The sequence below is a fragment of the Parus major genome, chromosome 25LG1 (genome assembly GCF_001522545.3).
Source record: "Parus major isolate Abel chromosome 25LG1, Parus_major1.1, whole genome shotgun sequence".
Taxonomy (NCBI): domain Eukaryota; kingdom Metazoa; phylum Chordata; class Aves; order Passeriformes; family Paridae; genus Parus; species Parus major.
This window is the reverse complement of record NC_031793.1, coordinates 792,930-806,925: the sequence shown is the minus strand read 5'-3', so window position 1 is coordinate 806,925 and position 13,996 is coordinate 792,930. Positions and strand designations below refer to the sequence as shown.

General features: G+C 51.6%; 2 protein-coding genes across 10 annotated transcripts in view; one reads left to right on the top strand and one right to left on the bottom strand.

Moving 5' to 3' along the window:
* The window catches only part of UBAP2L (ubiquitin associated protein 2 like), a 30,408-nt gene extending 20,439 nt beyond the window's left edge, over positions 1–9,969 (bottom strand). For 6 of the 8 annotated variants that reach the window (XM_015650063.3, XM_015650064.3, XM_015650062.3 and 3 more), the window contains exons 1-6: positions 5,861–8,601; positions 5,201–5,278; positions 3,952–4,062; positions 1,335–1,503; positions 889–987; positions 137–182 (exon numbers count right to left, since the gene is read on the bottom strand). In XM_015650063.3, coding sequence (XP_015505549.1) covers positions 137–182; positions 889–987; positions 1,335–1,503; positions 3,952–4,062; positions 5,201–5,278; positions 5,861–5,950 — 593 coding nt within the window. In that variant the 5' untranslated portion in view covers positions 5,951–8,601. Of the gene's footprint in view, positions 1–136; positions 183–888; positions 988–1,334; positions 1,504–3,951; positions 4,063–5,200; positions 5,279–5,860; positions 8,602–9,660; positions 9,679–9,897 lie in introns of those variants that run through there. The other 2 variants (XM_015650060.2, XM_033519739.1) reach the window with 2 other exon arrangements.
* A 62-nt stretch (positions 9,970–10,031) lies between these two features.
* On the top strand, positions 10,032–13,324 carry C25LG1H1orf43 (chromosome 25LG1 C1orf43 homolog). Of its 2 annotated transcripts, none has more exons than XM_019008948.2 (7): positions 10,032–10,174; positions 10,609–10,710; positions 10,906–11,014; positions 11,187–11,240; positions 11,533–11,699; positions 11,822–11,880; positions 12,259–13,324. In XM_019008948.2, the coding sequence occupies exons 1-7, from the start codon at positions 10,106–10,108 to the stop codon at positions 12,455–12,457; spliced, it is 759 nt and encodes a 252-aa protein (XP_018864493.1). In that variant the 5' UTR covers positions 10,032–10,105; the 3' UTR covers positions 12,458–13,324. The 2 variants fall into 2 exon arrangements, with proteins under 2 accessions (XP_018864493.1, XP_015505559.1); XM_015650073.3 differs by lacking the exon at positions 10,032–10,174 and adding an exon at positions 10,191–10,431.
* Positions 13,325–13,996: the final 672 nt, after the last annotated feature.

The following is a 13,996-nucleotide window of genomic DNA, read 5'->3' as shown; positions in this document are numbered from 1 at the left end:
TTACCATGATGCAGTTTGGGCCTTATTAACAAAAAAAAAAGTAAAAATGAAAATGGGAACAGAAATTACTGACACAAACAGTACCATTCATGCACCATCTTTTATTTTTGCTGTGGTTTGTGTCAATGAAACTCACCCCATGCCTTGGGCAGAAAACCTTCCCCCTCGCCGTCCAGAGCCACCTGTAAATACACACACATGCACTGTTGTCCCTTGGCTCTACATCACCAGGAAAAGAAACACTTGAACAACACACAGAGTTCTGATGCCCAGAATATGAAAGTGGAGAGGATCTTCGCAGGCTGATGGGATTGCCAGCAACATCTTTTGATGTATGAGAGTGACCTCAGCTGGCTGGCAGCATGATTAGCAATGCATCATTCCAGGCTCAAATGAGGTTTCCAGCTGACACAAACCATAAGTACCCCAGGACCCCAGGTTCTGACTTCTGCAGTATGTGACCTCAGCAACAATTCCTAAGCAGCAGATTTTGGGGTAAAATTAATTTCTGCCCCAAGTACTTAAAGTCCAAGCCAGTGGTGGTGTTCAGGTACACTTGCAAGATGGAGGTTCTGATGCTAACAAGCCATTGGCCTGCCTGCTAAAATAGTAAACCTTGGGTTTTTTAACCTCCCACCTCAGTAATAAAGCACTTTTTTTTTTTAACTCCATGGATGTGATGCAAGAACTAGTTGCTGTTTCTAGCATCTTTAAGATGGGAAGCAACATATAGGCACTAAAAGTAAGCATGGGAACAGAAAAATCAAGCACAGATTTTCAGTTTGGCAACTCCTCCCATAAAAGAGGCTTTGGAACCTCATGAGAGATGGATACATTGCTGTAATTCTTCTCCTCCCACCCCCTGGTGACTTCACATCCCATGTGTACCTCGGCCTCGGCCACGTCCCCGCCTCCCTCTTTCCGTGCCTCTTCCAGAAGATCCTCCACCACTCTTACCACCATCTAGTCCATTCTCCTGGCCCCGGACTGAAAGACAGAACAATGCAATGACAATTTCAAGACACATCCTGCTTTAGTGGTGATACCAGACCAGATCTCAAACCCCAAAATGCAGTAGCTGTGTAGGGGATCCCATCACCACATGCTCCCTGAACGTTTGATATAAGCAATGGTAAGTGAAGGCATCACACAAAGATACTATTATTATTATTATTATTATTATTGCAGAGGGGAGCATTAAACAGATCCACACACACACGGGTGGTTTTCCTCACAGAGATGTGTCTGCCCAAAAAGCTTTACTGACAGCTGCTGCACAGCACAGAGTGCTTCAGTGTGAGGGTTTTGGGGGTTATTAAAGGGCAGGTCCATACACTCTCTTCCACGGGTGGCACCTCGCCCTCTCCTCGGCAGCCCGCCACGTCGTCTGCTGAAATCCCGCTCCCGATCCCGGTTTTCTTTGCTTTCTTCACTGGGTTCCGTCTGTCCACTCTCCTTCTGTCCTGAGACACCTTTCTTCTTCCCAACCATTTCCCAGGAATGCTGAAGGTTTGGAGAGGAGAAAGAAATTAATCACAGTTAGATCAATGAAAGGTGCAAATCCACAAAGATTTTAACATGCTACAGAGAACATAACAGGAAACTCTGCAAAAATAATTTCTGGATCCATTTCTTAAGGGAGCCTCTCAGTGTACATACAGCACATCATCTTTGTTCAAGCCAAGCCTTCTTACAGCTGACTGGCATTCAGTTTGAGGTAACAGGAGATGAGTTATTCTATTTCTGCAAAGATCTACTAAAATTCTTCAATAGAGGGGGCATGATAGATACTTCTACAATTCTAAGCATGGATCTTGCTTAGGGGGGAAAAAAAGCCTGTCATTTCACACAGGTCACCAGGAGCTATCAGAATAACCCAGATAAATGTTTCATAGTGATCTGCAGCCAACATTTGGGGTAAGTTCTTTCTGCAGATGCAAAGTTATTAACAAAACCTCTCCCCTAAATATCATCTCAGATGGAGAGAATCATCACAGAATTTAACCAACAGGCAAGTTCAATTGCAAAACATTAAGTCTGCCTCCAGCTCACTACCATGGGCCTGCACCCAGGTATTTTCTGAAAGTTGCAGTGGTTTCATACTCTTAAACTGATGCTGCACACTATTAGAACAATTGAACATATTCTTAAGTCATTGACAATTACCTAAAAACATAATTGGCAGACAGCTGGGTTTGAACAGCAGCACGCCATTCAGAAAACCTAACAACATAGTGCCACAAACTGCCATCAAAGCAAAGGCTTCCAAAGTCTTTCTCCATAGGTATCTGGCTCAGAAATAAACTTTAAAATTACTGTATTCCAGGTAAACATGTTTCAAGCAAATGTTGTTTTTTTTTAACCAAATCTAATCTAATGCTAAGACAGTACCTGCTCCTTTTCTGTTTGAAATACAGTGCATTACCAGTAACTAGCTCACCAGATAAGCTGTCTTCAGCACCAGAGCACCCAAGCAATTAACAGGTCTGTTTCTTATAAGAAAATTCCCTTTCTGGGATTGCTGCACAAACTGGATCCAGGCCAGAAGCAGCTCCAATGTACCTGACCAATGGCAGTGCCAGGGCTGCCTGTGTTCAGTGATGCTGTGACCACAATGCCACCAGGTTGGATCAGTGGCAGCCGAGCACCTACTCCACCAGCTCCCTTGCCTGCCTCTCCATGGCCCTGCCCTGCAGGGCCTTGTGCTGCACATCTAATAAAGGAGGTGCTGCTACAGAGCACCGTGTGCTGCACACTGTCCTGGATGCTACTCTCATGAGCAACGTGTTTCTCTAGGCAATTAAACTGCTGTGATAGGGGCTGTTCTCTGACTAGAAGTCACTGATTGCAAGACGGGGAAGAGAACACAGTTGTGGTAGAGCTATGCCCCAGCAATGCACATCCCTATCATTCCTATTTCTAAAAGGATTTTCCAAAAGCTATTTCATTCAGTTGTCAATGGAAAGGGCTTTCTAAAGACAAGGAGGAATGCATATGTGTGTTCAGAACTTGTCTGAATCCAAAGCAAGCAGAGAACCAGACACTGGGGAGCAGCTGCAGTACACAAAATATAGTCTGAGGTGTCCAGCTCATCCACATACCCCCAGAGTTTATCACAGGTAAAAAAATGAGCTAAAGCACAATATTCTAAAATGATATTTAGACTCGCAACTCAGAGTTGAGTTGGCTCCAACCAAACCAGGGTACCAGGAAGATATGTGATTTCAGCAGTGGTTTGGAAGAATCTCACATTCACAGGCTTTTTCTTGGGCTGTAACAGTAGTTGCATCTCCGCTGTCTTTGTCACAAAAGGAATGACACCCTGCATGCAGGCAGAAGGCTCCTCCTAAGCAAGCACTCTTGTTCTTGGGGCTGACCTCAGCTTGCCTGAGACAAACACCTGCATGACAAACAGCAACCAAGCCCAACTCCACAACAACAAACAGCAAAAAGGCCCTCAAAACCATGGCATAGGCAGCACAGAAGCCAGTCAGTGCATCACTAAGAAATGACTAAAGAAGTCATTCAGGGCCAGAGACACAAAAACCACGTTGCTCTGACAGAAAGGAACCCCAACTGACACACACCCGCTTTTCAATGCAGGTCACTCAGCCCTGATGGGGAAAAGTAAATTCCTTCACACTCACTGGTGTGAAAGCACATACAGATGCCACTGACCTATTGTTGAACTGCTTAGATTCAAAAGTAATAGGAAGGAAATTACTTATGGCATTTTTTCCTCTATTTCTTCAAGCCTAGGGCCATTCTCATGGCCTATGCAAGCCCACAGAGAGCAGCATTCAGCATCCAGGTCACAGTCACACTGTGCATGCTCTTGTAGGACTAGTCAGAAATAGTGGCTCTCCTTCTCTTAACATTACTGGATGCCTCGCCTCCAAAATGCAGTTACACTCAACTAGGCCTCACCAGATTTACAGGACCTAACCCTACCGTGTCTGGATTGCCCTCCAGCAGCACATTGATGGCTCTGTTGACATCTCCATTGCAGTCATGCAGAGCAATCACACACTCGTCCTGGTTCTTGCCTGTGATGTCAATCAGCTGTAGAGAAGACAACACCATGGTCAGCATGTTCCAAACCAACATGGCACCAAAATCTCTATGGGTCTCTCAGAAGACAAGTGAGTTGAAGCCTAAACCAGAAACCCTTCAAAATTGAAGGGCTGAAACAAAAAAACTGAAGGGCTAGGGAATCTCCCCAGCCTTCTCAGCTTAACTATATTCCTCAACAAGAGGTGACAGAGTATGAATTTTTGAGTTACCATTGTCTCATCATGACCCTCCTTTCACTACAACCTCTTTTTCTCAGGATAACACTGTTACCTGCAGAAACAAACTAAAAGTTCAGCAAGACAAGACTTGCTGAACCTGCATCAAGGCAATGTCAAACACAAAGAGAGGCTGGGGGAGAATGGCCCTGAGGAGAAGGACTTGGGGGTGTGAGTTAACATGACCCAGCCAAGTGCACTGGGAGCCCAGAAAGCCAATCCTGTCCTAGACTCATCCACAGCAGTGTGGACAGCATTTGAAGGGGGAATTCTGCCCTGCTGTGACCCCCCCCTGCAGTGCTGCCTCCAGTTCTGGGGCCCCAGCACAGGAAGGACAAGGAGCTGCTGGAGCAAGTCCAGAGAAGCCTCTGAAGGCTGAAGCCCTTCTGCTCTGAAGACAGTCTGGGAGAACTGGGGGTGTTGAGCTTGCAGAAGTAAAAGTTCCAGGGAGACCTCAGAGTCCCTTCCAGTGCCTGAAGAGGCTCCAAGAGAGCTGGAAAGGGTCTTTGGACAAGGGCCTGGAGTGACAGGACAGGATAATGGTTTTCCATTGCCAGAGGGCAGGTTTATTTAGGCTACTGAGAAGGAATTCTTGGCTGTGAGGGTAATGAGGCCCTGGTACAGATTGCCCAGAGAAGCTGTGACTGCCCCATCCCTGGAAGTGTTCAAGGCCAGGCTGGACAAAGCTTGGAAAAACTTGGGATAGTGGAATATATCACCATAGCACAGGGAACTGAATACCCTTTAACATCCCTACTGATGCAAACCATGCTATGATACAACTTTATGAAGCCAGTCTAAGGAAATTCAAGGAGCAGCCAGGTGTGTCCCTCCAACCCCCCAGATTTCACAGTACTCCCAATACTGATCTTGCCTTCCTGTCAGAGTTCACCTTCATTTTCTACACTCACTTGTTTCACCTTCTCCTCAAAGTCAGCATCATTGTGGTCCGAAATCATCTGTGCAAGTCGAATCTGTTCCGCAGTAGCCTAAAGAAATCAGAGAGAGACAGAGTGCATTGTCAGAGTGGTGCATTTCCAAACCATCCTCCAAAGGCCTTTCTGCTACCCTAAATTCTCTGGAAGCTCTGGAAAGGAATCAGTATAGCAAAGAGAAGGCATAAGCAAGGGCCAGAGAAAGAAAACTCCAGGGAGAAAGTGAGATGAAAAAGGAGCAAGAAGAAGAGTATTGAAGAAAGGGATATACTGTTGAATGGCCTCATGGCACCAGATGAGCAGCAGCCACCCAAACCACATCTGTTTTGGGGCAGACCTTATCACCACCAGATCGCCAAGACCCACTGCAGGGTGGGTCTCAGCCACTTGCATTCATTAAAGTGTGTGAGGAATAGACAAACGGAAGTAAAACCAAATCTCAGCAGCAGCTCTCACTTGGAGACACAAAGATGGAAACCCCAAGGTCAGCAGCTGCCCAATTAACCTGGCTCTGGCAGCAGCACCTTGTGGCACATGGGAAGTTTGTTAGATGAGCCCAGCCATTAGCACCAGACCAGATAGGAGTGCCAGGTCTCCACCTACAAGCTACCCAGTTTCTATGGACACTGCCCTTACCTGCGGCCGCTGCTTGTGCTGCGTCTGGCTCTGTGTCTGTGTCTGCTCCCAGCTCCCCCGGGCTCGGTTAGTGCCCACCGATGTCATCATTTACAGTATATACAAATAACAGTATTTACAAGGTTGAACTCTGTGGTGGGTCAGGGGAGAAGAGAGAACGGACTGTTAGATACGAAAAACAAAAGGCAGCACCAAGACTGAACAATCACAAGGTCAACACAACCATAATGGCTGCTGTAGATCACCACCCTCCTCACCACTTCCCTAAAGCCACAGCAGGCCAGGCTGCCATCACCAACACGCTCCCAACACAAAATGGCCACTTGTACTTGTTGAGGTTTCTCTCTGGATACCATGGAAAACTGCTCCAAATGGAGTATCACCTGCATCCAGATGGGAGGAATCAGGCACCACAAAGTCAAAGGAAAATCATAGACTCACAGACTGGTTTAGGTTGGAGGGAACCTTGAAGCTCATCCAGTTCACTCCTCTGCCATGGGCCCAGGGAGCTCTGGCCTTGAACACTTCCAGAGGTGGGGAAGCCACAGCTTCTCTGGGCAAGCTGTGCCAGAGCCTCAACACCCTGACTGTTAAAAACCTCCTTCTCAGGTAATCTAGACTGACCCTCCTTCAGCTTGAAGCCATCACCTGGACTTGAGGCAAAGTTTAACAACTTCTTGCTGAAACACGTGAGTGGGCACAAATCTGCCATGAGCCCAAGCTGAGGCCGTGGCCTTCAAATGGAGCAGGACAGCTAGAAAGAAGCTTCATAGAAACTTCACTTGGAGGACAGAGCATCTCAGAACCTCCGACACATCAGCTACTTCCCCTTCTCCTTTCCTGCCTTTAGAGCAGGGCAGGGGAAGCAAAAATGCTCCAGCAATAAGTGGTGCTACAGGTCTGTGGAATTTTTGCTTTAACAAAAACCTGCCCTTGCAGAAGTGCCTATTTTTGCTTATTTAAATTATTCCCTTAAACTGGAAATACTAAGTTTTTCTTAGTATTCTTGATTAAAAACATACCAAAAAAGTGAACAAGATGTCTACATGGAATAACAGCCAGTAACACTGTTAGATAACACTGCTTGAGACAAAAAATCCCAAGAAGAGTTTGAGTGTCCAAAGCAAGCAGTGTTTTCTAACCTCACACTGGGCCTCAGGGCAGGGGGTGTTGGAAGGGATTAGCACTGAGGTTTTACCCTCTCTAGTGCCTTCCAGACACAAAGGATGTGAGAAACATCCCACAGCACTTGTCAGGACTCACAGCTTCTGAGCCCCTGAAATTTCAATAATCACAGAATTCACATTTTTGTATTTCATTACTAAGACTGCAAAGCCTTCCCACAAAGCAGCAGGACCTGCTGCTGTGCCCCAGGCAGACGTGGGACATGGGAAGGAGCCACAGACAGAACACAGAAGCAGGGAGAAAAGCTTAGCAAGACAATCAGACCTGCAGAATCCGATCCAAAACACTGCTAACATGAGCAGGGCAGCACAGAGAGAAACACGGTGTGCCAAGTAGAGAAGCTCAGAAGCAGCGTTAGCAAATAGCATGGGAAAAACTGGGGAATCTCCTGTTGAAGTTTCCAAGTACTCAACTGGGTGAGAAATCCCTCCTGAGAGCAGAGAGGCCCTAACATTGCCTCTGCACTAGACCCACATTCCCCACACCTGCTCCTACCAGTGCCTGGCTTTTCTCTGTAGGCAAGCTTCTGTGCAATTGCTCCTGCAGCTCCCCACAAAACCTCCGAACTCCCCCCTTCACAGCCACCCATGCCTCATGGCAACTTAATACCACAGTTTTACAGCTCTACAATGCCAAGACCCCTGATCAGGAAACAATCCAAGCTCCCTGTACCGCTACCAGGAGCCCCTGAGGTATGGGGGAAGAGCACCAAGCCTGCACTTCTGCTAAGGCAGAGCAGAAAAAGCCTTCTACCCACAGCCATCCCCTTTGTGCAGGCTCCATTCCCATGTTATACATTTATTTTAGCTTTCTTACAGTTCCAAGTTTCACACACAATTTGTTGCATTAAACCAACCTGACAGCAGAACCACAGGCCCAGAGGGAAGCGATTCCACGCATCCACAGGAACCCAACCTGCAACATCCCTGGGCCACAGCTCCAGCAGACTGAGCCCAAACCTTGTGCAGCACCCAGGCATTGTCCAGCAGCTCCGCCCTGCCCAGCTGCATCGCTGCCACCAGTAACACAAGTATTTGTCCTTTAATGTGCAAAAATCCCGTAAGAAAAATATCTACGATACAAACCTCAGCCAGGCCCTGACTCTGCTGAGACTGTCAAGTGAGGGAGTGTCCCCATGCAGACCCCACAGCAGCCTTGAGGAAAAAGGACTTGGCTACTGGTAACTTATTCCTCAATGCTGTCAATGAACTTGAGATCAGCTCACTGGCAGCACTGAACCGCAGAACGTGGTTACCCCAATGCCTGCGCTGGCCCCACAGCTGCATGCAAGTTTCCCAGGTCAAAGCTGTTCTCATCAAAAGCATTTCATCTCTTCTCTTCAGAGAGCAAACCTGCACACATTGCACCAGGAGGTGAAAGAGCAGCTCCAGCCAAAGCACGTGGTGACCAGTCCACATTGGAGCACAAGGATTAAAGGGAGCAGCGCTTACACCTCAGGCCAACAGTGCCACACTCAGGGCTAAGGGAAAACAAGAAGTTTCACAGTTACAGGTTACAACACCCTATGGTCAAAGACACTGCATCAAATGAGAGATTTGCTGTTACCCCCTTTCCTTCTCAGACCACACCACTGCCTTCCCACCAGGCCTAAAGAGGAGAGTCTCAACTACACAAGTGAAGTGCGGAGTCTCCAGAAAATGAGGGGATACAAAAATGTAACAAACTGTTCATTTTATTAGAAACGTCAGGTAAGTTACAGTTTCAGAACCAGTATCTGTAGGTCCCTTGGCTGCGCCAGACCTGCTGGCAGCCACTCACCCTGGCACATCCCAGTTTCAGTTTCCCTGATGTGTTAATACAGAAAAAAGGTATTTTCATCCCATTCCAACAAAGCTTAATTAACATGTGCAAAAAAAAACCTCCAAAGCCCCAAAGGAAAGGGACAGAGAAGGCAAAACTTTTCCCACAACGTGGGGCAGAATGAGGACCCAAAAAGGGCTATCAATGCAAGTTTTTCCCCAGAGCAAAGACATGGTGGCCGCAAACCGAGTCATTCGGTGTACGAAAAGCACGAGCTTTTAGGGAGATGCTCCCGGATATGCCATCAGAGATCCCGACTTGGTATCGACGGGCAGCGCTTTGCTGGGAAGACTCCGGGCCGGAGGGCGCAAGCAGAGCCCCCAGACCAGGATGGAGGGACATGAAGAAGGGCGGCACTCGCGGGCCGGGGCTCCTCCAGGACCCCCGAATCGCTGTTGCCCGGGAATTTCAGGTGAGCAGCGAAACCACCCCTGCCAGGGCCCCGGGGCGCCGCCGAGGAGCAGCGGCAGCGGCGGGCCTGGCGGCCCGCAAGGAGCCCGGCAGGGCGGGAGCACGGCTCCCATTGTTACCGCCGGCAGCGGCGGGGACGGGCGGGCCCCGAGAGCGCGGCAGGGTCGGAGCTGCCCGACCCCACAGCTCAGTCCACGGCACACAATAAAGCGACGGACCGGACTGAACTGGAGGGCGCTGGCGGGGCCGGGCGGGAACCCCCACGGCAGCGCCAGGCCGGGCCTGCAACGGAGAGGCGGGCGAGTTCGGGCCGCTTCCGCCCTCATGGCCGCGGCCGCCATTTCACCCCCCCCGCCCGCACCCGGCCCGCCCGCCCGCCTCACCTGCGGCGGCCGCGCGCTACGCCAGCCCCCGGCTACGGCCCGGCCCACTAGGCCGCGCGGGGCCCAGCGGCGGCGGCGGCAGGGCTCAGAGCCGCCCCCGGGGCGCCGGACGAAGCGGGGCCGCGTGAGCGGGAGGCGGCGAAGCCGGGCAGGTAGGGGGCGGCGGCGGGAGCCGGTGGGGGCGGGTTCGGGGGCCGCGCGGTACCGGAGCCGCCGCCGCCGCCGCCGCAACTTTACCTGGGTCCGCCCGCACTGACAACTCCCCCGACCCCGCCCCCAGCACGTGACCGGGCGGGGCGGGGCTGCCCGCGCCGGACACGTGACGTACGCGGGGCGCTGCGGCGGCCCCGTACGGATCACGTGATTTGGGCTATTCTGGTCACGTGGTGTGGGCGAAGGGCGGCTTTGTGGCCGCCATGTTGTGCGGCCCCGGGCCGGGCCGGGCATGGCGGGGGCCGGCAGCAATTGGCTTTCGGGGGTCAACGTGGTGCTGGTCATGGCTTACGGCAGTTTGGTGAGGGCCGGCGCGACAGGGTGGGGTGGCCTGGCATGTCTGTGCGGCCTGGAGTGTCCGCGGAGCCGGACCACGCGAGTCCGTGGAGCCCCCGCGAGGCTGATCCTGGCGCGTCTGTGGAGCTCCCGTGTGTCCGGGCCCGAGGAGTCGATAGAGTTCCCGAGAGACATGTCCCAGACTATCTGGGGAACACCTCGGTGTCGGGTTCGAGGCCCTCATGGGGCTGGGCTGGAGGCTCGTGGGGTCGGGGAGAAGACGTGAGTGGCAGCCTCTGTAGAGATTGGGAATGTGTGGGGCTGACCTGAGTGTCCGTGGGGCTCCTGGTGGGCAGAACAGGGAGCTCTGCTCGCAGGGGTCGAAGGGCTGGGCACAGGCTGGCTGTGAGACCTCCCCTCCGGCGCATGCTTGACCCCCACCCCGCTGTGGCTCCACAGGTCTTCGTGCTGCTGTTCATCTTCGTGAAACGCCAGATCATGCGCTTTGCCATGAAATCCCGCCGTGGCCCCCACGTGCCTGTGGGACAGCACGCACCCAAGGTGGGTATTCTCCATTCCCTACACCCATCAGCCCATTCATGCTGGAAGGGACAGGCAGGAGCTGCTCCAGCGTCAGAGCTGCTGCCTCAGGGTGGTGATAGGCAGTGGGGAGGGTATGGTTTATCTAGGGCCTGTTCCTATCCTTTTGGTCCTACAAAGTGAGTGGTCTGTAAATGTTTTTTTCCTGCTGTACAGGATTTAAAGGAAGAGATTGACATTCGACTGTCAAGGGTGCAGGACATCAAGTATGAGCCACAGCTGCTGGCAGAGGATGACGGCCGGCTCCTGCAGCTGGAGACACCAGGTACAGTGCCAGAAGTACCATTCTACACTTATTCCCCTGGAACCAAGTCACACCTTTGACTGCTCATGTTGGTGTCCTGTCACATGAGATGGTGTCTCTTCTCTTGTTTTCCCTTTCCCCCACTTCCCTCCAAAGTTTGCAGAGATCTCAGTTTGTGCTTTCTCTTTACCAGGCTGCTATAACTACCTGTACAGGATGAAGGCACTAGATGCAATCAGGACATCAGGTAAGGGAACCCAGGGAACCCAGAGTAAGAGTGGGAGCATAAGGATGCAGAGAGACCCTGAATGAGGGTGCCAGCAGCCTCATGGGGAAGCTCCAAGTGCTCACTGGGGAGTAGCAGTCACTCAATCACTTCTCCCACTGGTGGCCTGAGGGTAGGCTCGCTCCGTGTGCTGGGGCAGTTGGCAAATGGAGGCAGTGAGCACGGATGGAAATTTACCCAGCCACTGATTCCTGACCATAGGGATGAGCACAGACATTTTTACCTGTGCTTCAGCTGTTGTGCCTTTTTCCAGAAATCCCGTTTCAAGCAGAGGGCCGGTACCCAAAGTCTTTAATCGGGAAGAACTTCTGTGCCTACTTGCTGGAACTGCGGAATTCCAGCACGTCCTTCAAAGGCATCCGCAAAGCCTTGATTGACACCTTGCTGGATGGCTATGAGAGTGCCCGCTATGGCACTGGGGTGAGTGCTGGTGGGGTACTGCCCACCCTGCAGGGCACTTCTGTGCTCTGCCCTGCTGCTGGGACTGAGACCACACCATAACTTCAGCTGGATGTTCCATGGTCTTTTCTGTTTGTATCCAGGTCTTTGGGAAAATGGAATATCTGAAGTATGAAGAAGCTCTGAACGAACTGGCAAACATGTAAGTGCTGCTACCCAGCTGCAGTGTTGTGTTCCTGGGCCCCAGCAGCCCTTGAACAGAGATGGGTTTTGGGACATAGCCATCATCTGAGACAGGGGCTGTCTGTGCCCCTCTATCCCTCTGGGTTCACTCCTTCCTTGCAGTTCATCTGTTACTGCAGGTCTGGGTTTGTTCCATAGTCACAGTTGACATTCCTGCTTGTCCCCAACCACTTTGAGTCAGGGACTTGCACAGAACCAGTGGCCTTAGATGTCAAGACATCAGTGAGTGCTATCACCATGAAAGCAGATTTGTTTCATGTTGGACAGACAGATACACAGGCTGAGCAGCTCCTCTGGGGTGACAGGAGCAGTGATGGTGCCTCTTCTCTGCCCACAGGACCAAGACCCGGGGTGGCAGCAGCCAGCGGCAGCACCAGTCAGCAGTGAAAGACCTCACCCTGTCCCCTGAAGTCTCCAGTCCCACCACCATCCAGGTCACCTACCTTCCTTCCAGCCAGAAGAGCAAACGTGCCAAACACTTCCTGGAGCTGAAGAGTTTCAAGGACAACTACAACACGCTGGAGAGCACCCTGTGAGCGTGCAGGGGCCTGGTGCAGTGGGTATGCTGGGCAGGTCTGGGCTGCAGTGCAGGTAGCACTGAGAGGAACCAGCTGCACTTTCAGATCTCCCCCTCATACCACGTGGGAGGTCATCGCTTGGTGGGGGCTCCATTCCAGCTGCTGGAGTTTGGCCCTCACCAGGAGCCCATTCTGGAGCTGCTGAGCCTATGGGGATCAGCCCCATGGCCTTCTCTGCCACAGGCTTATGACACTCCAGTCTCTGAGTCCTGCACTGTCTTGGACCCTGTGAATAAACTCATGAGCTTGAGCTTATTTATAAAGAGATGGATCCCAGCCAGCACTCTCCTCTGCCCACCCATCCCTGCAACAGCTAGTGGGAACTGATGTTTGTCCATCCTGTCCGTGTAGGTCTTGGGCACTGGAGCCACTTGTCTGTTTTTTTCAAAAGGGTGAACACTTTTCCCCATGACATCATTGTTCCTGCTGTCAGCCCTTTGTGGCCAGCCTGCCTGCACACCTGGATGAGGTAGAAATAGTTTGGTGCCTGTTCTTAGCACTGGCTAAGCTACCGCTCTGGGCTGAGGTTTCTACTCATTCTCCTGCAGCCGGGCATTTGGGGACGTCTTGAGTGGACAAAACTGTTAAATGTCCCATCTGTTCTGCCAAGGGGGTGTTTGCTCCCACTTTCACCAGCGCCTCACATGCCAGCATCTGCCGAGCTCCTGAGGCTGAAAGCTCGTGGCCCACACCTTGAGTCTGCATTCTGTCAGGCTGAGGACAGCACTGGCAGCTCATCCATTACTGTGGCGTGGGTGACAGAGTAGAGAGTACAGACCTTGGCACTTTTTAATTACTGTTTAATAAAATGGCAGTTTAGCTCAAGTAGGATGTGTGCCACTGGCCTCTGACTACAGGGCCCCATCCCTACCCGATCCCAGGCTTCATCCCCTGCTGAAGCTGCTACAAAGTAACTGAGATGCCGTTAATGGTAGCCAGGGTGCTGCCATTACTCTATGGTAACTGCAATACCATGACACGAACTGGCATGCAGTTATGGTAACCAGAATGCCACCATTACAGTAACTGGGAGGCTGTTACTGTAACCAGGATGCCAAGGTATTCCATTAACTCCGTGGCTGTTGCAGGGGAGCCGTTGCAGGGTCTCTGTGGCACTGGCCATGGCAGTACCAAACAGCCAGAGCTCCTCACTGCAGCAGAAGGAGGTCGGACAGGGCAGGGGTTGGGAAGATGGAAGCTGTCCTGGGAGCAGGCGGGGACAGTGGGCTGCAGTGTGCCCTGGTGCAGGTTAAACCCCAGGCCACACAAACATTGCTCTTTGTTTGCAGGTCCAGGCAAATGGGAATGCTGATGCAAGGCTCTTGGAGAGGTAGAGCTGGCAAAGCACCCTGGGGGCTTTGATCCCCTGGGGATCTGTGGGCGATGAGGAGTCTAGCACAGGGCAGGCTGAGGGGAACATCTCTGCATCCCTGACCTGCCCACCCTGTGCCTCAAAAGCTGTGGGCAGGAGGCCAGGGAGCACCCAAAGTGCTGGGT

What these genes read in the sequence shown, in the direction of transcription:
- C25LG1H1orf43 (XM_015650073.3), top strand. Translation starts at nt 10,210, where the DNA reads ATGTCTGTGCGGCCTGGAGTGTCCGCGGAGCCGGACCACGCGAGTCCG. An exon ending in CGTGGGGTCGGGGAGAAGAC is followed by an intron (nt 10,432 to 10,608) that starts GTGAGTGGCAGC and finishes GTGGCTCCACAG; the next exon opens with GTCTTCGTGCTGCTGTTCAT. An exon ending in CTGAACGAACTGGCAAACAT is followed by an intron (nt 11,881 to 12,258) that starts GTAAGTGCTGCT and finishes CTCTGCCCACAG; the next exon opens with GACCAAGACCCGGGGTGGCA.